This window comes from Haliotis rufescens, unplaced genomic scaffold (genome assembly GCF_023055435.1).
Source record: "Haliotis rufescens isolate VD_foot unplaced genomic scaffold, xgHalRufe1.0.p SCAF_1, whole genome shotgun sequence".
In the NCBI taxonomy this organism is placed as follows: Eukaryota; Metazoa; Mollusca; class Gastropoda; order Lepetellida; family Haliotidae; genus Haliotis; species Haliotis rufescens.
This window is the reverse complement of record NW_025963779.1, coordinates 35,398,512-35,424,374: the sequence shown is the minus strand read 5'-3', so window position 1 is coordinate 35,424,374 and position 25,863 is coordinate 35,398,512. Positions and strand designations below refer to the sequence as shown.

Genomic DNA, 25,863 nt, shown 5'->3' with positions numbered 1-25,863 from the left:
ATGGGATGAAAGACTTGTCAGCCTCCATAAGTTGCGTTGTATTTGTGATATTGTTACAGAGTTGATACATAATGCAGTTGAAGTGATGTGGAACGTTGCAATTGGAGTTGACTTTTTTAGTCTCTTTTCAATCCTTGTTGTTTTTACTTTGATGATCCTTCCGTCAGTGTTCCCATTCTAGTGATGTGGTATTCAATTACTTTGCAGTCTGATGAAAGTCAAGTAGTGATATGATTTTCAAGTATCCGGAATAGTCATTGGGGTCATATTTCCCTGGTTAATGGGGCACTGGTGGCCCAGTCATCTAAGGCGGCACAATTCATTGTTCAGATTTGAGTCCAGATAATTGTGCCAGAAACTGTGATCATGGGTTCGAACCCTGTTTACCCTGCTTATGTTTCTATGTTTGTCAGCACTCTGTCTGTGCTTGTAGGTTCACAAAAATGAGATTTGCATGACTTGGTGTTTTTCACCCCAAAATCAAGTTGACACGCTGTGAAATAACTGGAATACTGTTAGAAGCGGTGTTAACCCTAACTCACTCACTTGGTCGATGGCTGAGGGTCATACAGTTTCAATTTGTTGATGGTATTTGAACTTGTATACCCACCTGCCTGAAAACACTGTCAATTCCTCATGATGGTAACAAGATAGCAGAATAGCTGATTTTGTTTCATATCTTATGTTAGAATGACACAGCAAGTTGACTTTATAATGGAAAAGCTCAGCTATTCCAAATAGGACCAATTTCTATTTTAAGTACAAAAATACTTTCCTGACCTACAAGGAATACATGGACAATCCTTTGGTTGTATCAGATGTATACATCTAGCAAAAGAGATGATATTTTTATAACAGCTATGTCAAAAAATTAAAACATTGACAAAACTAACCCTGATCAATAATTTATTTGAAGTGGTCTTGTCATGTTTCTTAAATATGTCATCCTGTTGATAAAAACCTTGTTCCCTCGGTGCCAAGGGAAGTAGCCAAGTGTTTAAAGCATTCACTCGTCACACATAACTACAGGATTGTTGCAATATTGCTAAGAGTGGCATCAAACCCGACTCACTCATTCAGTCATATGAAGAAATGGATAAAGAGCAACACTTATACTATAGGAATGCCATCAGGAACTGTAGAATAGATCCTCTCCCAGATGTAGATGCTGTCATTATTTTCTTTTCCCCTTTCAAGAAACTTCCTAATGCCACAAATACGGTGCTTAGCTGTTCTGTAATTGCACCCAACATAAGCTGTGTTTACAATAATTTTATGTTTTTTGCTACATCCTTACCATCTGTTGCAACACAGTACAAAAAGTACATCATGTACAGTATTCACAATCAGTGGTGCGTCATTGTGAAACACATTGTTCATATTTATTGTTATTTAGTATTGACAAATGTATAAATATTCATGATATGTTTTCATGCAGTGGAAACTATAAATAGGTGCGCATGTTATGACTATCACTATGCCTTACCATGGTAAATACTGTCGACTCTTCATTCATTCTCTACAATTTCCTCCCTAATACTTTGAAATCTTTTATAAACTTGCTTCAAGCTTTAGAGCATGAAATACTAAAAATGATTAAACAGATGAAAAATATCATTTTTGATTTACTGGTAACATGATAGGTCTGAACTGGAAGGATGGTAAAATAGGAATGCACTGGTAGACTGGCTTTTCAATGCATCATATGTTAAATGAATTTCAGTTACAATCTTGTACTGGGTTGTGTAACTGTTATCAGCCTCTTACTGATACAGATAGTTGTGTATCAGACAGATGCACTTGAACCACATCACTGATACATGTTAAAGGCACAGTGTTATTCACAGACTTGTAAATTATATAAGCTGGTATTTTAAACAATTTGACATTCTTTGGACATTTACTGACTGGTGGAATTTATGGTCAAAATATTTGGAAAAAAACCCACCAATACAATCATTATGAACAGTGACTTTTTACTAACCTCACGTGCATGAAACTAACCTTTTTAAATGCACTTTCGTTTTCTTCATTTCAGCCACCAGGGAACTTAATAGACATCGATACCGAGATTGGGAAGGAAAAAGTAAGTATTGTTGCATGTTGGTTATCCTGCTTGCGCATTATTGCCTTTCACCAACCATGCTATATTCTCGTTAGATGATTGTATATTTGAGTACAGCTTGCAGTTCAACATGTGTGAACATTTTACCCATGATATCTTGTTTCAGTGTTTAATGTGTGTTCAGAAAATGCATGAAATCTGTTTGTTAAAGAAATAGTTCAGTGACTGCAATGAAATCATAAAGATCACCAGCCAAAAACTGAAAGTACATTAAGAAGTATTTCTATGTTTTCCAGAGCTAATCTATTTTTTTCTTAAAAGAATATGAAAACTTAAAATGTGATAATCATTAATCAGATGATGTCTGTTGATCATAAAATCTGTACACAGTAACATTTTCAGGAAATTGGGTAACAGTACCAGTTGTTTCTGAAAACCACTTCCAATGCACATTGACTTGTGTTTTTTCTTTTCATCTTTCAACAAATGTGTTTTCTCTCAAATTATGAGCATGATGTTGAATTTCAAATCGAAAATGGACTCCAGCTCGTACACATTTGAGAGATTGGTCAGCAGCTGTGTGTTATTGAGTTGATATTGTCAGAATCTCATGCACATGTTTGCTATGAACATTAGCATATTGACAGAACTTCAGTGCTAGAAAACTGCTAACACATGTATTAGTGTGTGTGTGGTATTATGTAAGGAATATTGCCCTAATGGTGGATATGATTTGTATGGCCTGGTTTCATGAAGGAAAAGTTTTTGGTATTCTGTAAATCGAAATGTCAATTTGGAACAAAAGTTAATAGTGGGCTATTTCGATATTTCATGCGGACTCAACTTGGTTTAGTAAATGAATATTTAATATTCATAGGAAAACAATTATCCAAATTTTGAATATTCAGTAATAAGTGAAAAAATTGTTCCACATTGAATTCAGTTGCTGTTTACCAATTCAGCGTTATCAGGATGTTATGCTGGTGCAGCATACCAGTACAATCTTGTGCAGAAAATGTCTTTCTTTTTAACTATTTTAGGCATCTGTTTATTTCATGGATTAAAGATATAGTTTTCAAAATCATATGCTTAGTTGTAAATAAAAATTATTCCGCAAAAGTACTTTGTGTTGGGTGAATTAGAAGAATGTAATGTAAGAAATATGCTGCCTTGAAGGTTTGTTACTTGAAAAGTTTCTTCAATCGTCATATTTATTTCTGAAAAAGGAAAATGTTTGTTCTTATATTTTGATTGTATTCCAAACTTGTTCATATTGAATCTGTTAACTATGTAATAAATATTAATATATATGATACTTGAAATTATCACAGCTGCCATTAACAAGATCTAGATATTATTTAGATGTTGCAATTAGCTTCCCAGTAACATTGTTAGATGATAATGATGCAGTTTAAATACAGTATATCTATCATGATTGTTACCTTATTTGTATTTATGTTAATCATGAAGAAGATAGCCTGCATGTGCAGATAGTGTTCATGTATGTCTATGAGATAACCTGTACTTACATACCAAATACTGCTCTGTCATCATCATCACCACCACCACCACCACCACCACCACCACCACCACCACCACCACCATCATCATCATATTCTTCATATTCGTCTACATCACCATCATCATCATGTCAGCCATATTACTTTTTGTCTTTCATCTGTGTTGTAACCATAATGTGATTTTGTCTGTAAATTTCTAGGAGCACAGGTGGCCCAGTGGTCATTGGCTCTGCTGTTCGCTGTACAGAGTTGCATCCCTTGATCCCAGGATCAATTGATTGTGGGTTCGAATCAGAAATTCAACCCGATTATGATCCTTGGGTCTGTCAGTCATACCCTTACTTGTTGGTTTCACCATTGGGCTTTGCTCCCAGCAGAACGAGTAATGTGATGTACTATGTGACAAGAATAATTATGTAAATGGGTTAGGAGGCTGATCAAACATCAACTAAACTTGTTTTGTAATCAGATAGTAACTCTATTTGGCAGCTTGCTTTAAATATGTTCCATGATTGTGTCCAAGCTGTGTGGGGGTCTTTACTATCATCATGTAGGTCGGAAGCATCTGTGGTGGTAGGTCAAATGACTATCTCTCATAACATGGTTGAATCAAATGCATCCTGTGTTAAGCGAGATAGAGGAGTAAAACATTCGCCACCTTTCCTCAAAAACAGATGCGAAAAAACCTATCCATGGAACACTCAGGCCATATTTCAAAGAAGGTAAAAAGTGCACCCAGCAGCAAGCATGGTAATTCCAGCCTCACTGAGGTCTAGGTTGGTGTTTTTGTTGGGATTACACCTTGAAGTAACTAGCTGGTGTTTTTGTTCCAGGATTTACACCCATGGAGCCAGTAAAACAGGCATTATTTGCCAATCTGTTAGCAGACCTGGTAACATGGTAATCCTGGTAGCCATTTGCTAGCAGCTCAGATTGTAAATTTGCTGGGGTCGGATTTAAAACGAAATGAGTGTAGAGTGGTTTTTTTGGTTAAACTTCTGAGATAGTTTTCATGTTTGTCGGATTCTGCCATTGTCATCTTTCATTTTATGTGGGAGAAACAGAAGACGTTCTTCCTGAAAGCAGAGCAAATTGAAAATTGGGAAAAAGTTAAATTGAGTTTATTATTTTGACACTTTCCCTCTACAAGGCCCCGATGTACACATGTTTCTTGGGTTGACCTTTACGAGAGGGAAGAATAAAAGGCGATACTTTGGAAGATTGTTTTTTTCTTTCTGAACTTGACATTCTCAACACATGGTAGCAGGAAGGGGAGGATCGTTCATGGCATCGGATGATATGAAACTTTGTGTGTTAATTTAAGCACTCATAAAATCATCAATAAAATCAAACCTGTCATTGAAGAGACACTTAAATAGAACCAGTCACAGTAATGAGAGGTATTTTGAGATTCATGGCTTTAAGATTTCTATAAAGTGAGCCACTAAAACGCATTAGTCATGACAGGAAGTTTGTAGTAATTCCCCATTTGATTCTGATTTCCCTCTCAGTAGGAAAGTGTTCACGTTGCACATCGATGACAGTTTCATTCACGCCATTATGACATTCTAATATGTAAATGTTTAATAAAGATTTACACAAGTGTATTGACGCTACCTGTGGTGAAAAGGGTACGTCACACTTCCTTCACAGATAGAGCAATCAAACGCACACACTTAACATGCAGGAAGTCGTTGGGACAGATTATTGTTTCCATATTTCTAGGGTGAATGAAGGATATTGTTATCTGAATGTGACCAGAAATATCAAAATGCCCATGTAACAGTTTAGGATTTCAAACCAAATGACCTGTTTGTCACACACCTCAACACTCAACCCGATTCCTACCACTGCTCCTTTCTTGCTCCTAGCCTCAACCATACCTCAACTCCCAAACCCTATCCACATCCTTACCGCTAACCCTTCGCTTGTACCTTCACAACACTCCACTTACGCGCACGCACACGCACACACACACGCACACGCACGCACACACACACACACACACACACACGTCCCCATTCTGGTCCAGAAATCATATGGTAATGTTTTATATATGTACCAGTAATATATTCCTAAGTGAAGATCTTGTAATTAATGCCTAATGCCTTATTTGGTAGTTGAAAAAAAAAAGACTGAAAATGTCCAATCAAACATTCCAGTTTCTCATTTTCAATACCAACTCGATGATTTTGTTTGAGTGTCGACATGATTGCTCACAAGCCTTGATGACCCTCCAAGGAAAGAGGACAGACTCAGTGTCCTGTCTCCTCATTGTTGTTTGTAGCCCTTCACACTGAGATGAAGAAGTTTCAGAATAAATCTTGGAAGTTCCTTTTTGACACATGCATTGTCTCCATTGAAAATTCTATAGCTTGTAAAAAATCAGACCCAAATGACATGGATAAAATACCTTCCTGTTTGTAAGCTTCCTTCTGTAGAAAACTCAATTCCCAGAACGTTCTTGTTATAATGAAACATTGTTTTTTTACAGATTGTCACTATGTAGCAAATTCTGTCTGTTTTTAGAAGAGACAGATTATTCTAAAAATATTTCATATTTTTTTTACATGAAATAAACTCTTGATGGATGTGATGAAAGTTGACTATTTTATCTGACGTGAACAGAAATGTTAAAAATAATGTATCTGTTGTAAAGGTCATTTCAGGATTTCTCTCCAGTAGTTAATGTTTCAATTCCAGTGGGTTTTTTTTGCTTTTGGGTTGAAACAGTTTCTAAGATCTAACTAACAGCGTGTGTCAGCTAGCGGTGGAAATGTGGACACTCTTTATGAAGCAACTCGTTTGATGTCCTGTAGGTCAACATTTCAGTGTGAAGTTTCATTGGTGAAGATGAAAGGGAAACGGTGGGTCGTAGGGTCATGTTGCCGCACTGTACACACTCATTATTACCGCACAATCACGTTTTTCTGTCACCTTTACTCTCCCTATCAATAACGCCGTTTTCAGGGTCTCTGAAGTTAATTATTCACACTTTAAGGAAATATTCATATTTTGCTATTTTGAGGAGTGGGTGAAATATCACTTAACACAATGCTTAAGTTTGAAGTATTGGAATTTAAAATAATCATAATTTGGTTGCATAATTCAGGAGAAAAAAGTCTCACTCTTTATGATGTGTTCAAAATTATTTTTTTATTATCTAAATTCAGTTTGTGAAGTTTAATCTTGTCTTGAAAGTTTCAGAAAGAGGGTGGTTGTGCTGGTAAGATATGTTGTTAAACTGATTGGCAAGAAGTCAAATATTCCGTGTGGAGATACCTTTAATGAAATAACTGTGTATTTTAACAAATTTTTGTTTTCTATTTTCATGCTGAATTTAATTATGTGTCTTGACAGAAAACTAAAAAAACGTGAAAACTGGGGAATGTTTTGTTCTTGTTTTCTCATCAAGCACAATCAGAACCTTTTCCTGATTTCTTAAAAAGAATAATATTTTCTAATGTGTCTTTCAACAGCACAGAGCTATTTTTCCTTGAAAGGATTTTGAAGAAGTTTCACTGAAGACGATTAATTAATTAACCCAATATATTCCCCTGTGGGAGTCCTCAGAAATAGATGATACTTTATCTGCAGAGGGAAGATTTAGGAATTTAAATAATCAATATTGTGATCTCACTTTGAACTGACAAGCAGTCTCAGTAAATAGGTTCCAGGACAGGTCCAGAAGAAGTGGTGTTTCTGATACTCACAGTGAGAGGCTGTGTTGACAGCCCAGAGGTATTCCTCATCACGGCAAGACTTGTCATCTGTTGACAACAATGTCTTGATGTTATCTTGATATTGCTGTGTGTAATATTGCTGAGTGCAGCATTAAGCAACAAACACTGTGACCTGGCTGAAGGTGTCATTGTACCCTGATGATGTGGATCATTGTGGATCATTATTAAGTTTTCCTTGCCAAGAGTTGATTATTTACAGTCTGCCATGATGTGGCTGCAATATTGCTGACTGTGTTGTACTTTTCAATGTTTCTCATGTCCAAAGCCAGAAACCTATGATTGTAGGTTCGAATCCAGGTTTGCCCCGATTATGTTTCTAGGTTTGTCAGCACCATACCCTTGCTCGTGGGTTTCACCGAAGTGGTAAATGTCTGAGACCTGCATCACTTTGGGCTTTCCTCCCACATTTAACTGACATGCCGCGATGTAACTGGAATACTGTTAAAAGCGGCGTTAAACCCAACTCACTCATGTCCAAAGGGGCAGTGACAACTCCTTCTGGAAGCAATAGGATTTGGAAAGGTGAAGAAGCAAGTTGAGTAAAAACTGACCTCTGGATGAAATACACCTGTTTTCCCTGGATGGGCCAAGTGGTGTGGAGCCTTACTTATGTCAGGATCAGCTACTCCGTTCTTTGTGCAATAAATGCTGAGGACCTTATTTGCTTATGGCATTCCTCCCACATAAAACCTACATGCTGTGGTATAACTGAAATACAGTTCAAGCAGTGTTAATAAACTAAACCCAAATCTCTTATCATATGTTAGAAGAAACGGATAGCACATCTGTGAAAAAGCCCTCCTTACACTTCAATAGGGCCCTAAATTAAAAACTTGGGCCTTTGCTACCTATCTGGAATCATTTATAGGTCTCTTTGAGAGTCTGCATACATCAAATCGCCTGCAGGCTAAAGCCCCATTGGTAAAGCCTGCATTAGTAAAGTATTCATAACTTGAAGCTAAATCGGTAGTTGACAACTCCACTTGTGTGCGAGACAAGCATAAATCTGTAAGGACTAATTTTGCAGTGATGTGTATCTATGACTAGTCTAAAATAAGTTGTGGAAAGATTTCCTATTGTGTTCAGGATGTATCATTAATATTGAAGTGATGCTGCTCTGTTGTCCTGTAAAAGAACCATATTGCTCTCGGAGCTCTATGCCCAAGAGCTGAATTTTCTAATAGCTGGTCCCTTCAATCTACATCAGATTGGATGCTGTGTGGTTAGTTAGTAGTTGCACATTAACACAAGCACCTCAAGTCTGGAACTACAGTGCATTACTTTGCCTCACCAAGTCTGCCTGCTGTATTTATATCCTGTAAATAAATAAGAATTCAAGATGATGTTCTTTTGTATTACAGGAAGAAGTTCCTGAAGAAAGTGGTTCGGGAATAGATCCAGACGAAAATGATGACGATGACCTTGATAAATCTTCAGGGTCAGGTAGTGGCAGCCGTATGACTGAAGAAGTAGAAACAGGTAAGTTCTGAGGCATTGTGGGAAGGTTCTGTGGGTCAGTGTTAGTTAAGAATCTTTGTGGAAGTTTTGACTTCAAGCCATGCAGTGTTAGTTTATGTAGAGGACATTTTTGCTGAAGCTGAAAGTGTTCTCAAGTGTACTAAGATCACATTATGAATGCTTTAGCTTCCTCTCGAAATGTCTATTTACACCCATCTTCTGCATTTGTGAGATTAAAACTTTGTATTTGTTGAAACCTGATATGAACTTCAACTATGAGAAGTGGAGACAGGCTGTCGCTCAGTGATATTCTGCAAACAAAGTTTTGGATCAGTTATTTATTTCCTGTATTTAAAGAAAGTGCTTTGCCTGAAAGATCTTCCAAGCTAAATTAAAGAAGGTTATTTATCCAAGATCAATAGCTTGTAAAGTTAAGTGTGACAAATATAATCTAAAGATTTTTCTTACAAATAATTTTGTCTCCGTCAAATCACCGTTGATGTCTTCTGACGGAAACAGTTTTGTGCCCATTAAGAAAAACTTTTCAAAATTGAAATTGATTTGATATTATGAAGGTGTAGTTTTTGTGTTGGAAAGAATATTTTCTAATTACAACATGTACAAGTTGTGCAATTTGATAAGAGAATGGTAAAAAACAAAAAACAAATTAGTTGTAGATGTATGATCCAACAATCGAAAAGTGTAAGGGGTATGCAATTAGCATGTGTGACATTATACTTACTGTTGTATTGCTATGATAGCTTGCTTTGGCTGAGGGGGAGGAATGGAAAAGAAATCAATTAGAGCTGATTGTTTAACGTGGTATGTGGGTTGACCCAGAGTGGAAATGGGTCAGTGTAGGGATGTTAGACACTGACCTAGCTTCATTATCTGCCAGGAAAACGAGATGTCCCCTCATTGTCTCAATTAGGTCATATTGTTTCAGGTTACAGTAAATATCTTGTATACCATTTAGAGGTTCATATGTTCTATTTCATCTGTTCTTCTATCCATGTTAGTGTTACGTTATATTTTGGTCAGTGGTTTAACCAGCAGTATTTTCCCTTTATTACCTTTTTCATAGATTTGATACTGATATATAAATGGAATTCAGATGCCAAAATGTGTAATATGTATATGACAGTGGTTTGTGCAAGCACCTGCTATATGATATAAGACAATCAGTTTGTGTATTCATGAGCTGTGAAGAGATGACTCATTTTGTGCGAGCACCTGCTATGGTGAGACACTGTTGTTCGTCCAAGCTCCTGCTATATGATAAGACATAACTGGTTTGTGCAAGCACCTGCTATATAGAGAGACGCTGTTGGTTTGTGCAAGCACCTGCTATGGAGAGACATTGCTGGTTTGTGCAAGCACCTGCTATATGATGAGACACGATCAGTTTGTGTATTCATGAGATATGAAGGGACATTAATTTTGTGCAAGCACTCTGTCTGCTGATATACATTTGTGTGAGACATGAGACCAAGTAGTCCCTACCCTCCTACAGAGACATGACATATTATGTCAGCACCTGCATTTATGGGACCAGGTCGAGTTGAGCGGCACCTGTCAGCTGACTTCCTCCACTTTGTTACATGATACATACATACGTATTGTCGCAGACTGAACACGGTGACGGCATTTAGACAATACAGCCATTTAACTGAAGTAGGTCAGGGCAGGTTTATACACTCTCTTCAACCTTCTTTTGTAACAGGACCCAGAGGGTTACTTTTACCAGTGCAAGCACAGTATCACATCACTTATGATTGTCAGATAGATGAAGCTCATGCAGTTGTCTGATGGTAAACAAGATCAGATTACAGGCATGTAATTAACTTATGAACATGTTGTACAAAAAGCAGACCTTTGTAATCCCTGGATTGTCACCCTTGCCCATTATAGCATGAAACACCAGCCAGTCTTGATGGTTTTAGCTGTTTTCACATGATGTGGTCGGCCTGCATATTGTTTAATGATGCAGAGGCTGGTGTGCATGCATGGAGAGAAGAACAGTTCATGCAGTAATTGAAGGTTTATGAATCAATGACTCGTGTTTTTGTGATTCATTGGGTGGCATCTTACCGATGTGGGGCAGTAGGGTTAGCCTGGTTGGCTATTCACACAAACGATGCAGGTTTGTTTCCCACATGGATACAATGTGTAAAGCACATTCTTCATCTCCTCCCACCATGATATGACTGGAATAATGTGAAATGTGGCGTAAACCCCAACTCACACACTCTGTCAGCGTTGCTTTGTTCCAATGTTTGGGGACTGTTTGGTAGCCATGCAGTGCACACTTGTCACTCGGAAGGCCTGGGATTGATTCCCCACCTCTTTGTGTTTTGACTTGTGTCAGAAGGAGTGGTGTAGCCTTGGTCAAAGCATTGGTTTGTCAAGCCAAGGTTCTTAAAGCGCTGGTATATTCCACCACATTGATACAAACAGTAAAGCCTATTCGTTGTGTGCCGCCACGATACAGCTGCAATATCGATAGATACTGTTTCAGATTGTACCCATTAACTTATGCCAAATGGTGTAATTATCACTTTGTACTTATGATGCAGTTCATCTTCCCTACAAGTTAACTCCTTGTGACTGCACAGCTCAGCAGCATGGAACAGAGCTCACTCTGTTCAGAAATGAACTGTTTGCATATTGGTATACTTAACACAGCTGGAGGTTCAAGTATAATCTTCATCCGACTGCAATATGACGGATACTTGAGCCAATTTGCGGTTTGATAACAGCAAGGGTCCACCTGCATCAAATATGATATTGGTAGAACCATACACACAATACATGTACTGATACCATTGTGACGTCCTTGCACAGTCATGTTAGAAAGTTAATTCTAGATGGAGACACAAGGAACTGGTCCTCATTTGTTTGCAATAGCTACTTGGCCAATTTGCTCAGTTTTATCTCAGCATGGGTTTACCTGCACCCTGGGTGATACTAATACACTATCCTCCAATGCAAGTGATGATGTCAGGACGCTACAGTCAAACACCAGGACTGACAATCCCTGACCTTGGTGTTCCTGCTCTGAGTGAAAGGTCAACAGTAACAGGCTTTGTTGCAGACCATCCTAGGTTCTCCTGGCTTATCACACGTTCATCTGACCTACTGACTCCTTACCATGTAACAATGAATCAAACAAAGCACTATGTACTGAAGGACCTGCAGCAAAGTAAAATTATGATTTATTTTAGTTTAAATAATTTAAAAGGTACCTCACACGTAATATACATGTACATAATTGTTTTATGCTGACATATCTTTTTTCAAATTCATGAACACATTTTTCAGTTTTTTATGCCCTGTTGAGTATTGTAAAGCATCAGTGAATTGTACCGACTCTTCATGGTAGTATTGGGGTGGGCAGGGGTTGGCTATGATCATGGGCTGAGGTCGTGGTTCACCCTGATTATGTTTCTAGGTTTATCATCACCATACCCATGCTTGTAGGTAAAGTGGAAAATGTCTGAGACCTGCATCACATTTGGCTTACCTCCCACATTAGGCTGACACACCATGATATACAGTAACTGGAATACTGTTCAAAGCGGCATTAAACCCAACTTACTCACTCACTCATGGTAGTATCTTGGGCACTTAATACGATTGTATATTTAGCGTCCATGGTAGTATCACTTGTTGTCATGGAGGTGCACTTCTGTTGCATGTTGTATGTTACCATGCTTGCTCACTGTGTTATGAACGATATGTAGAAGTATTTACTTTTAGAAACATTTATGAATTTTGATATTTTGGAGTTTAAAGTCAGTGGTGAATGAATGGATTGTTGGGGTAGATGTCATGTAAATATGGGACAGTACACTATGTTTATTTATTTGTTTGTTGTTTAACGCTGCACTCAGCAATATTCCAGCTATATAACAGCGGTAATACAGTATCTGGTTAGCTGTAGCCCTTATTGATGATATGTAATTGCAGGAATGTGTGAATGACCTGCCTTGACATTTGAGGAACCATTTCCGACAGACCTACACTGTTTATTTTTGTTATTCACTTTGTAATTTCAGATGTGTTCCTTACAATCAAGTAGTTTTTCACAATAACAAAATAAATGATAAGCATATAAGTGATGTATAGATTGGTAAACTGTATGAGACCTTTTTGAGCATGGTGTGAGTACTGAGGTGGATGAGCATCAGAGTTAATACAGGGTAGGTGGCCCGGGCTGTAGGAGTGTGGGAATGTCGTGGCAATAAATGTCACAGTAGGATGTGGGATGGGGTCACTTCCTGACCCCGTTGTTACTCAATCCTGCATACACATACATCACTGGGAATCACATTGGGAAGTGAATGCATGGTCAGCCGGTTATAACCCAGCATGCCCAACATTGATAAAACAACAGCAAGCTGTAGACCGTAGAACAATAGAGGGCTTAATTATAGTCAGTTTCTGGTGAGCAGTGCTAGCCCTGATCGCATGCACTAATTGATGAGTTGAAATCATAATCATGTGAAAATTGCTGAACTTTTATCATTTAGACTTATTCATGAAAGAACACCCCATCATATATGATATACGGAGAACTTGGCAGAAAATCCCTTTATATCCAAATATATCGACCTGTAATGTGTCAGGAAAAGCAACTAAAGTCTCTTATATTTTTTACAAACTGTTATTAGATGATAAGCGTGCTAAAGGTAATACAAATACATGGTTATTGGCAATTGAATCTATCTTTGTAAAGACTGGATTGGAGTATATGTGGCATTCACATTGTTTTAATTCTGTCCATTCACTGAAATGTATTGTGTCAAAGAGATTACAAGATCAGTAATTACAAAGTTGTTTATCTGAAATGTTTGAATCATCAAAAGCAACATATAGAATATTTAAATCTGCACCGTAGGCGTAGACCTGTCAGGCCTCCCTAGAAATCATGTATGACTAGATGTCACCGGATTCAGGTGCACAGCGGTCATCATCCGTGTCAACCAAACCACAAAAATGACTTCAGCAGTGTATGTGCCCCGAAAAGTCGTATCAAGGTACCAGCAATCAGTCATCAGCATCAATGATTAAGTTATTAAAAAAATATATCCCTAGTCTCCTTGTTTGATTACAGCAGTAATCAATGTTAACTGTCAGAATCATGGTTAGATGATTGCAGAGAGCAAAGTAGTCCTATTGAGGTGGGAGAAGCACCAGCAAAACATAATGTTCTCAACAGTCCCATACAAAATGTAGATGCAGGGTCATCTCCCTCTGTTGGGCGCTACCTATGTTTGAATTATTGATGACTGAGTCGTCTTCCATGTTGATGAGGATGGTTGGACTGCCTAGTGGCTTGGCCTGGCACACCAAGGACACAGGTTGATTCCCAAATAGAAAATGTCAATGCCAGAGAATAACCAGTCTCAATTATCCCCCCGGAACAGATTCCATTGGGAGTAAAAGGAGAAATAGCGATGAAAGTTTATGAATGAATCCCTGACAATCAGTGATGACATCTGGTGTTGTGATATGGTTATATTACAACAGATGCATAAAACCATAGCCACTCACTCACCCCTTGTGTATTGGGTACATTGTACCCTATATGCAGCATTTGACATAAAGAAAAATGCCAGGCTAACATCAAGACCATCAGACTTTAGAAGCCACAGGCCCTAACTAAACTGTTCACGCCTTTATTTAAAAACAACAACAAAACCTGCAGCTTATTGTGACAATTAAATCAACTTGTAAATTTACTGAAGGCCATAAGGGCCCATACACTGGGTACTACAAGTTGTGAAGTCCCATTTCTGGTGTTCCTGCATGATATTGCTGAAATAATGTACAAAGCGGCATAAATCCACTCACTGATGGTTTTAAGAATTTGAACCTCCATCATGCTACAGGAGCATATGTTATTCAGAATCCTTGCTCAAACAACTGCCCCAGGAGTCCTTGTTAATCAGCAATCACTACACAATACACTCTTGTTTCAGACTCTACCACACCTAAGCCCCTGACACCTTGCGAGAACCTCCGGGAAGCCAGCAAGCACCTGCTAGGAAACTATGTTCCCCGTTGTACACCCAGTGGCCAGTATGCACCGATGCAGTGCCGTGGACACCCAGGCACAGGAAAATGTTGGTGCTCCGACAGTAATGGTGCAGAAATACCCGGTACTGCACTTGACCCACCACGGGCACCAGATTGTGAAAATGGTATGTATAATCATGGCCTTTCAGTGTAAGAGTTAGCTTGACTTCAGCATTTCCTGAACATATCTTTTGACATTTTGAACATAGTGTTTTGTTTTTGAAAAGCTTGAAGACCCTGTAAAATGGGCTTGATATATTTAATATGCTATGTATAATCATCAGTCAAATGTGCAAGAACAGTTAAGCCAATTTGCAGCGATTAAGGGCCGTTCATTTTCTGGGACATTTGCTGATCATCAAAATTTCATTCAAATTTGGTTATGAATTGAAGAATGTGGCATCAAAAGTGTCCTAATGCTGTGTGTCTCTGGCACTATCACTGAGATTAGAAGTGTGAATAGCAAACCCGCTTTAGCTTAAAAAGGGGAGGCTACTGTTTTAATTTATTCTGATGATATTTAGACTTGTGAAGTAGCTTTGTGGTAACATTTCTTGATTTGAGACCCATGTTCACTTCTTAGGGCTACTGTATGGTCTTGTGACATATGTATTAGTTTGGTACAGACAAACTAGCCTCAGCAGCAGTTAGGAAATGCAACATCAGTGCTTTGTTATAGCCCCGACCTAAAAGGGCTGGGGTATGTAGTTATACCAAGGAATTCTGTCATCTATTCTTTGGAGGACATTTTCTTGTGCGTCCTACAACTTGGACAGTACTGAATAGATTCTTTTCAAACTTGGTGAATGTTCTATACCAATGGGAGATATGTAGTGTGAAGTTTGATCTCAATATTTGGATTAAAGAAAATGAATCATTTGTGCAGCCTATAACTTTATGACTACTACATGGATTCTCTGGTGGATTTTCTGAAAAAATTTATTTCTTTTTTCTTGTTTTGAACTTACAAATATCTTGGAGTCGAGTTTGGGGATATTTGTGGACCCTGCTCACCTTTTCCCTTGTTATTTATAATCAGTGATTATTGACATCAGCTTATTTGTTTATGCTTATTATGTTCCTTTTTCTTTTTTCCTTACTCCCAGGTGATAACTTACACCCATGTGTGTTCAAGCTTGTGCAGCATATCCGTTCTCCAATGTATGGCACTTTCCGTCCACGGTGTAAGATGAATGGAGAATTTGAGGAACTTCAGTGCCACGGATCAGAATGCTTCTGTGTTGATGCCAGAGGTGAAAAAATATATGGAACTGAAGTACCTATCCATGATGGTCAAACGGAAAAATGCATTAGTAAGTTTTGTAACATTGAAGGTTTTACATTTAGCCCTCGTGCAATGGTCTTCTGAGGCTGTGGCATCGTGGGTTTTACAATGATGAACCCCTTGAAATGATGCATTTGACTTACCAGGTAAAACAACGTATCTGGTGTTTGCCATTTTAGTCAATCATTCTGTGTCAGCTTGAGCATTCAGTTGTTCATTACATTACTATAAAGGCTACTGTGACAGGGTTAAGACACAGCACTAAGACAAGTGAACAACTGTGCAGGACCTAATTTTTACACAAAAATCTGATTTTGTTACATAAATAACATCTGAATTATCTTTAGGACTAGTTGGATATGATTGGATATTATCTATCCCTGGTCACTGCTCTATGGTTTGGTGAAATGCTGAAAAATGGCATAGTATTTTTGTTAAAATCCGTTTATAGTCCAGGTACGTGTTTCCTTGCATTCTTTTGAATTGTCACACTATATCAGTAATGGTTGTGGATGTCATGTTGTCATTTCTGTTATCTTGCATACTTGAGGGATTCCACGACTGAATAGCTCCCCAATTTGAAATGCTTGTTACAAGAACCAGCTAGAAGGGAATCTGATGGTAAAAATGGTCATCGAGTAGGATTGTGGCTTATATGTACAATGGCTTGATCTGTGCTTGTGGGTTTCACCAAAGTGGTAAATGCCCAAGACCTGCATCACTTCAGGTTTTGCTCAAGCTGACAAGCTGTGATATATCTTGAAAACCGTACAAAGCAGCTAAGTCCTAACTCTTTCTAGACTCCAACAGGATAAGCATTTGTTTAGCTCTTACTCATTGTTATTGCTGCTATAAAGTTGAGGAGGACATGCTATACCAACTAATAGTAAACATGTTTCCTCTTTGGGTCGAGGTCTGAGTTAATTTCTCTATTGAGTACAATTTGCTGTGCCCTTATTTGGTGTTAGTGCAATAAGGCTACGAGGGACATCCAACTAACTTACTGCATTTATTTCTATAGCAATCACAACCCAGGAAGCAACGGTCCCACCTTTGATCGAGCCAGATAGCGGTATCGTGGTGGAGGGAGGTAAACCACGCAAGCCCAAACCACAGGAGCCAGGGGTAAGGAGTTTTGCCATCCGGTAGAATACTGCATCTCTCTTAGTAGAAGGCCATTTGCCATATTATGGTTTTTAGAGAACATGTTCATGAATCATATTTATTGTTTCAGTACACTGTTGCCCCAGAAACACCTGCAACTGATACAGAACTGGATCACAAGGACAATAATGAAATACGTAAGTAACCTAAAATTATGTATTACAAAATGACATTCTTAAGAATATATAACAAATTATTTTTTCCTAAAGTATGGCAAAATTATAATGCATATTAATAGCTATGTTATGAATACAAGTTCTAGGAGAACATGGAATTCAGTTGCATTGACAATGGACACATGCTGTCGATGTTCACAATTTGTTGTGCAGCATTGCCTGCGATCTGCTGGTTGTGGGTTCCATTCCCTCCTTTGCTCTACTGTGTATTGGTCTGTCAGCACCATGCTCGAGGGTTTCCGGCAAGTGGTTAATGTCAAGTATTGTTCCAGGTTTCCCACCATGTGTAGCTGCTGCCATGATATGACTGAAATACTGGTCCCAGCGGTATGCAACCAAGCTGACTAGGCACCATGTTTTGTTGCTTTCATTACTGTAACCATGGCTCAAATCCATGAATTGTCTCAGTAATAGTGGAAATAAAACATGTTTCGAGTTGATTGTGTCAAGAAAGCTACTGTAACGATCTCAACCAAAGCTATTCTCAAAGGCGCTACAAAATATTTTAGTTTGTTGTGTATACCTGGGTAGTGAGAAACCCCAGTGTCTGCTTGTTTCAGCTGGGTACCCTCCTGTATACATCACTGTATCTTGGTGTGACCCTGTGGTACCCACAGCCCTTTCTGCCCCACTTCTGTTTACAATCACATCTATTTGTGAAGCATTGGACAGTCTTTCAATGTATGTAGTACTTGACTACCTACAGCAATCTACTCAACTGTCAGGTTCACATTTGGAATTCCTTGTCTGTCGACCTAACTTAATGTGCACCCATCAGAGACATGATTTAGTGGAACCAGACCTGTAATCTTAGGTTTTTAGTAAAACAAAGACAAATACAAAAACAAACGACATTTGTTAAAACCTTCGTGCTTAAGAACAGATTTTTTCCATCAATTTTATTTTGTTATCCTTTATTTCAGCGGAAGATGATGAGAATAATGAAACAGGCGATGATCCAGAAAAGGCTTCTGTGGCCTCTGCTCACATCATGACTCAGCCAGGACTTCTTGCAGGTCAGTGTTGCATACTGGGTGTTTGAGGCTGAGGGAAAGACTTCTACTGGCTCCCAATCAATTGAAACCTGTGGGTATTTGGTGACAGAATAGGCACCTGCACCCCACGTATGTGATAAGTGGCGATTAAAATGAGAATTTGAGGTGACAATGTGTGATCAGGCTGATGGTGACACGTGTCAGTCCATCTGTCATGTGCTTTGTTCATGTCATCAACCTTTTGTATGCTTTGAACCGCTACGGTGGTCAACTGGTAGAGCATCCGCCCAGAGTGTGTAAGGTCGGGTGTTCGATAACAATGGTGTCATACCAAAAGATGGTATGTGTTGCCTGGCGCTCGGCATTAAAGGGCTAAAACAAGGACTGGTTGGCACGGAGTCAGTATTCTGTGTCTGAGTGGGGTACTCATGTTATACTATGGCATAGTATCTCAGCGGGCTAGCACTATGAAATCGACATTAGTCTGGACTAGTACAAGCAGCCAGACATGCACGCACATGCACGTCGCTATATAAGCATGATAAGTGCAATAATCATGAATGTGACGTTAAACCCCACTCAGACACCTTTGTATGCCTGGCCCAGACTCAAGTACAACCTCTTGTTTGTTTGCTGTTTAATGCCACACTCAGCAATATTCCAGCTATATGATGGCGGACAACTTCTTGTGGTACACTTGGAATATGGCCCCATTGTAAGCAATGTTCACCCCCACACACAGGCAGTTGCTTTAGAAAAACAAATTGCCTGCAGGCATAGTGCGCTTTTTCACAAAAAGGGGGCTACTGAAACGTCAAAGCTGTCATTTCTTACATTAAGTACAATTCTGCCATGTTAGTTGTTTTACTATTGGGGTAGCCCAGTTGTTAACATGTTTAAACATCAAGCCAAGACCTAGCTTAGATTCCCCATACTGGTGTGCCCTGCTGTGATATGATTGGGTGGTAGGCATTAAGCCATACTGACCTGCATGTAACATTTTTATTTGATCACATACAACTTTCAAAATGTCAGATTATGTTATTTTTGTTTTTCAGCCATCATTGGCGGAGCTGTTGTTGGTTTACTGTGTGCAATACTACTCGTCATGTTCATAGTGTATAGGATGAGGAAGAAGGATGAAGGAAGTTATGCATTGGACGAACCAAGGAAAAAGTCAACATATTCTCCAATCAACCAATCAGAAAAGGAGTACTATGCATGAGTTAAAAAAGGATGTCACCTGTTGAAACTTTAACTTTTATATCTGAAAAGCAGAAAGTCTGGCCTAGGAAGGGACCTATACTGTTGCCAATTGAAAATTTGTGGCCGATATATTTTTCCATTGCAAGCAGCATTACAGTTGTACGTGTGTACATTTAACGATGCTGTGGGTGCTTGCGTTACAGGTGGTTATATGCACTTATGTTGAACGTAGGTCTTCCTTGAAGTGTTGCGTTGAACATGGATGCAGTGGCTGCGAAGCCTGGTTGTACATACATATGTTGATGGTAGGCGTTTACGTGAACTCTTACTGAGCATCGTGTATAGATGTTGCTGAGAAGCCATAGATCAACATCACAAGGACAGCGGTTTGACGAAATACCTCAGAAACCAGGTGAAAATTGTGACTAGTTTTAGAAGAAACCTGCCTTTTCCTATCTGGAGGTGTCAGCGGCCATGTTGTGGTTTTCAGTAAAACTTGAACTAGTGTTTGAGTCTTTGGATGATGGAAAATACATGGGTCTGTCAGACAATTGCTCTCATATAGTTCAGAGATTGTTTTTTTTGAGTGAAATTATTTTTTTATTACAGTACATTTTGATCATCTCCAGGTGGGAAAAGAAATAATTCTCAATAAAGCAAATAATGGTGCTGAATATTGATTTCTGTGCTGTTGCATTTTAGATATTTGTATGAGTTGAGGAATAATTGATACAGTATATATAGTGTTTGTACTTGTTTCAAGAAGTCATAATTTTCACTTGGTCTCGATTTGGTAGAGTGATGTTCTTGGGTCTTTGTTACCATGGTGACACTTCTTCTGAAAATGGTCATGTGGCTTGACAACTTGTCTGATGTGAACATTCCACTCTGCCAGCTTGGACTGGTTCGGGTCAGGGAGGTCATTGCCATAGCAACGATGTCACATGACCCGCACAGATTGTTCTTCATATCTTAAGCTATTTTAGAGCAGCATTTTATTTACCAATTATTGTATGACATGGCGGTGTTTCCCCAGTATTTATGATGTAATAAATCTTGATACCCCAAAGTGCAACAGTTGTAGGCTCCATGGAAATAACTATTGTCTTATTTGCTCAATTTTAACCAAATAATTGAAATGTAACACAAATCATTATCAGGAGAAATATCTGCAGAACTTGCTTCTGTCAACTCATCATGCTACTATGAAAATAACTGTAACACAAGAAAAGGTTTTTATTATATACTATCAGAAATTCCCATCGGCTTTTGGATGAATCTGAATGTTATGAACATAGTTAATCTTTATGGCTTTTGAATAATCATGTTCATAATAATTGTCCAGCACTACCCTTAAAGGGGGACTAGGCTCAGGCAAATAGTCGGTCCCAGTGTGATTAAGGTCATTCAAGCACCACTTATGTTGTCCTAGATTTAATGAAATATATCAATCCAACAGTAAATGTGTAGCCTAAGTGCACAGTGTTACAGTTTCTCCTAAGTTCCATTACATCACCTGAACTTCAAATTCAGAGAAAGACTTTGGAGCGTAGTTCCCCTTTAATTATGTATACGGGTTTGAATTGGAAACAAATGCAGTATAAGTCAAAATCTGTTTGTCTTATAAGCACAACACATGGGTCAGTTATCACTTAATAAAATCTATGTATGTATTAAGTCATTACTGCCTTGTGTACAATGCAAGAAAACGGGCGAATTGCAAGGACAATATGAGCCATGAAAACATCGAGAAGAACCCCACCGAAATGAAGGTCACAATGGGTTAATCATGAGGTCGTCATCCTAGTACCTTTTGCATTAAACTTATCAGGATTACCAGTGGTCATTGCATGATCCAAAAGGTGTGGGGTCATGGACTTCCACTGAATTCTGTCAAATAGATCTAAGGAATGTCTTGCGTCTCCTTTTGCAGATATTAGGATATTAATCTAATAATTAATCTATTGTGGCCTAACATGTACGTTAAATCGGCACATTGTCCTTATTTTGAGTTTAACTCTACATTGTATATAATATACTTGCCCACCTTGGTAAATAATTTGTGTTTTGTTCTGGCTTCAAAGCTGAAGTCTCTTTTGTTCATCTCTACCTATCTCTAGATACAGAATATATTGATAATTATGTCACTGTACAAAGTAACCCAAGCTGCCCTGTAGTGCTAATTCGATTTTACAAGAGATTTTTTTCATGCAGGTCCGTTTTATTTTTGCAATTCATTTATTAAGATATTCTAGACTGCTTGTACAATATGCGTAGACCTTTCTCCATATAGCTCATTGAGACTAAATGTCATGACTGCTCATAGGGCTGCTTAATAGGACTATGAATTGACTTTTCGAAGTACGTATTCATTCATTGCACTAGAAGTGATGTTGAGAACTTGGGGATATTTGACAAGTTTTTCTTATCTATGAATGTGTTTTGTCATTTGACATGAATAACATGCAATCAAATTTTGACCAGGTTCGAAAATATCTTCTGTATATTGCAGGGGTCATTTCAAGAGTTCATAGTATTTTTGCTTGTAGACACATGTAATGACTTCCTTTTCATCTAACAGTAAGGCCAACTTTTGACATGACCCCTTGTACTTTCCTCTCTTTCATGTGTGTGGTGCTTCTGATAGGTTGAAGTAATCTGTACACGTCTGTGTTGGATATAGGTAGGGAACCATCAAGGAAATAGTGGGATTGTGACCCAATGAGTCTCATCACAGCATGTAAGTGGTAAGAAATCAGTGAAGAATTCTGGTGAGGTATTGTTTACTGGGAGCCAGGCATTGCGGCATTTATCACGCTGTGCCCATCCTGATCTGATGGGTCATATGGGGTGCCTTAGCACAAACTGTACAACAAAGTACAACTTTGTACATTGTATAATTATCTCATGGAATAGAAGAGCTATTATTGTTATTGCTGTCTTGCTGTGCTAAACTATTTGCCCTAGATCAGGATTCAGATTAAAAGTGCTCTGTGTCACAGAGAATTTTAGAGGTACTTCTTCTATCAGGAAGCCATTGTGGTCAAATCAACATTTAGAACCATTGCCCCCATATTTCATATTAGCTGATCAGTTGTCTTGGTTAAACAGGAAATTTATCAAATGGTATTTTCATGGTTAGAATTTAGATGCCAAAATGTTTCCCTGATAGCAGCAGTGTAAAGGTGTTGTCCAGAGGCCTACTTCTGTAGTTTCAGAGCTTCTTATGATGTGGATGTATTAGGGTGGATGTGTGTGAGAATGTTGTGGTGCAACTTCAGCTTTAATGTATGTAGTATACGTAGTCCACACATTTTGCTGACTCAACACATTTCTTATGTTCTTTCAAATGTGTGTATAATTTCGTGTTCTGACATTTTCGACTCAGTTTGAGTGGAGTAAAACTGCAGCAGGTGGTTCTTCTCTTTGCATATTGGCATGGTGTGATACTAGAAACAGATTTAACCATGTCTTATGCAAATAACTGCACACCGTTAATGGTGGTGGACAATGTTCACCAAGCTCCTCATGTGCTGTTATTAGGATGAAGTCTTCAGTGTGTGTCCATCAGGAAGAACCCCAGTTCAACAATGGTGTATATTGTGTTCAGTACAGCACTATGTGTGGTCTTTAGTGATGTCTTCAAGTCTCATTTATGCTGTAGACCTCCAGGGCAGACATACACTTTGAGGGAATTCTGTCATGGATATCTTACTCTATTTTGTCCAGTTTCACCTGTCCCCGAAGAAAAATGGTCGTTTTTGCATGAGAAAAATCCGATGTTTGTAACTGTACGAAGTTTTCCCGAATCACAAAATACTTGCTAATCAAAGGTTGCAGGTGTTTCTTAATTGTCTCGTTACCGGACTGCAAACATTTGTATATTGATTGTTTTTTGTCCTGTCTACTGCAATAACTGTTTCATCTATACATGTAACACATTTGCTTCTTACGACCTGCGTAGTTGGTGCTCAAGCTTTAGAAACTGAGAATACCATCAGAGTCCCTTAAACAAACACCTGGTGTCACAACGACTTTGATTCATGGTGAAATATTTAAACATTATCTGTGTGTTTAAGGCTACTTGTAACTAGAAATACAACTTTTTCTAGTTTCTCAAGCTGAGACATATTTGCTGATTAAGAGAAATTTGCATGGCAATGGAAATGAGAGAATGAATTTTTTTCTCTGTGCTGTTACTTGTATCATTTCCTAATAGGTACAGGTAGTTCTGTGTGTATGCACATGTAGTTGATTTTGTAGGTCAATGTAAATATTGCCATAGCTTCGAATTTATTTTGGATTGGCAAATACTGATCACTTCATATAGGTCTCCAAACTTCTGTCTTTTTTGCTATAAATTATGCCTACGCTGACCCAGTACCCTTGACAGAATATTCATCAACTATATATATTTATAGTAGTGAGGCAACAAATGTACAACTCTGATGTGTGCATGCTGACACCTAGCCAGTCCCTCAAAGCAACAATGTAACAATAATTTTGTTCTCCCCCTATTTCAGTGGTAAATTGAAGAAGAGGGCATCAGAAAAAAAAGAAAATATGGATCTCGTTAACATCTTGGGATGAAGTATGATCTGTACGAAGTTGTCATTGACGAGCCATCTTGAAATACAGGCAGCATCATTAGATAGGCATATACTTATTTTAAAGACAAGAAGGAAGGACAAGGAATCTTGAATTGACCAATGTGCAATTGCATGTGTTCATATTTTTGCAGGAGTTTTAACCTTGGATTTAGTGAATGAAGACATTTTTAAGAACTTGATACTGATGTTTGATGACATGCAGTTGGCCATTGGTCGGTGTGATTCCTTGCAGCACCGGGTATGCAGGTTGTATATTTTCTGACGGTGAGGCCAATATTCATCAGAAAAATGTTGAGAAGTATGCTTCCAGTTGTTTTAATTCATTAAATTCTGAACTATTTTGTTAATTTTTGACGCTATGAAATAGCAGAGCTTTTACAACAGTTATTTGGAATTCTTGATTTGGGTTCTTGAGTCATTGTATAATATTTGAATGTGAAGCTAATATGATTTTCATGCATTTACTGCAAGCTCTTCTATGTGAAAGTTGAAATCATCAATACTTGTAAATAGGTCTGTATACATATATACACTTGGGAATTTAACGTGTATTTCACACACTGACTTAGCACATTATCAGAGGACAAAAACAGACATTAACAATTACAGCTCAAAAATGCTAGGTCAGATTCAGTGGGCTAAAAATGTGGCATCTTACTGAAGGTTAACTCTGGTCTTGTCCTCTTTAGAACATATTTTATTTGTACAAGATTTGATCGTATTATATGTACTGTTGTACGGTTGACACTAACACAATGTTAGTCAAAATATAGATATTTAACAATCAAAACAGCATCATCAAGCTTTAGTTTATTCTTAGTGGTCACATACAAATTCTTCATTATATAAGTACAATGGATAAAATGTGATGAATATCTTCCTTTTTTTCAGAAATGTATCTGTATACGAGTCATGTTATTTTTGACCTGATAGGATGTTCTTTACCAATCAGATCTCATGTTAAAGTGTAGCAGCCAATCAGATCTTTCGTTTGGTTGTGACCAATTGTTATCCTCTCAGACTGCTATAGTATGTAACATAATTGGTTTTCATCTAAACTTTGAAACTCAAAACATGTAATTTGAAATAAACAGTTTTTTCCAAGAGTTTTGTCTTTGATTATCATCAATTGTTGTTCAAGTGGGTGTTTATTTCTTGATGCATGTAGAAGTATTGCAGGAATGTGTTGAGGATGGAACCTGATCATGAGCGTGATGAGTGAACACTACTCAATTGACCCAACTGCCCATTTTACTACCATAATGAATGGGCACAGTGATTGAACACTTGCAGCCATCTCTAGTATGCCAAACTGTCTCGTAGTTGTGCGACCGCCTCCTTCGTCTAGTGGTAGACCACCTGCCGAAGATGGGTCAAGTAGGCCATTAAAAATGTGTGCACACATCACTTTCAGAACTTCTTCATTCACTGGACATACCATACCCTGACAGCAGATCATTTGGACCATGATGTATTTGAAGTATTTGTTTTCATCACATATACTTCTTATCTTTTGATAGGGATAATCAGATAAGTCATTCTGTTGAAACATACACTTCA

General features: G+C 38.2%; 1 protein-coding gene across 2 annotated transcripts in view; it reads left to right on the top strand.

The window, feature by feature from the left end:
• LOC124139496 (syndecan-like) overlaps nucleotides 1-25,409 on the top strand; it is a 71,779-nt gene extending 46,370 nt beyond the window's left edge. Inside the window, exons 2-9 of one of the 2 annotated variants that reach the window (XM_046506602.2) lie at nucleotides 2,039-2,086; nucleotides 8,690-8,807; nucleotides 14,771-14,992; nucleotides 15,974-16,180; nucleotides 17,174-17,277; nucleotides 17,387-17,453; nucleotides 18,416-18,508; nucleotides 19,546-25,409. In XM_046506602.2, the coding sequence (XP_046362558.1) occupies nucleotides 2,039-2,086; nucleotides 8,690-8,807; nucleotides 14,771-14,992; nucleotides 15,974-16,180; nucleotides 17,174-17,277; nucleotides 17,387-17,453; nucleotides 18,416-18,508; nucleotides 19,546-19,712 (1,026 nt within the window). In that variant the 3' untranslated portion in view covers nucleotides 19,713-25,409. The remainder of the gene's footprint in view (nucleotides 1-2,038; nucleotides 2,087-8,689; nucleotides 8,808-14,770; nucleotides 14,993-15,973; nucleotides 16,181-17,173; nucleotides 17,278-17,386; nucleotides 17,454-18,415; nucleotides 18,509-19,545) is intronic. The other variant, XM_046506603.2, reaches the window with a different exon arrangement.
• Nucleotides 25,410-25,863: the final 454 nt, after the last annotated feature.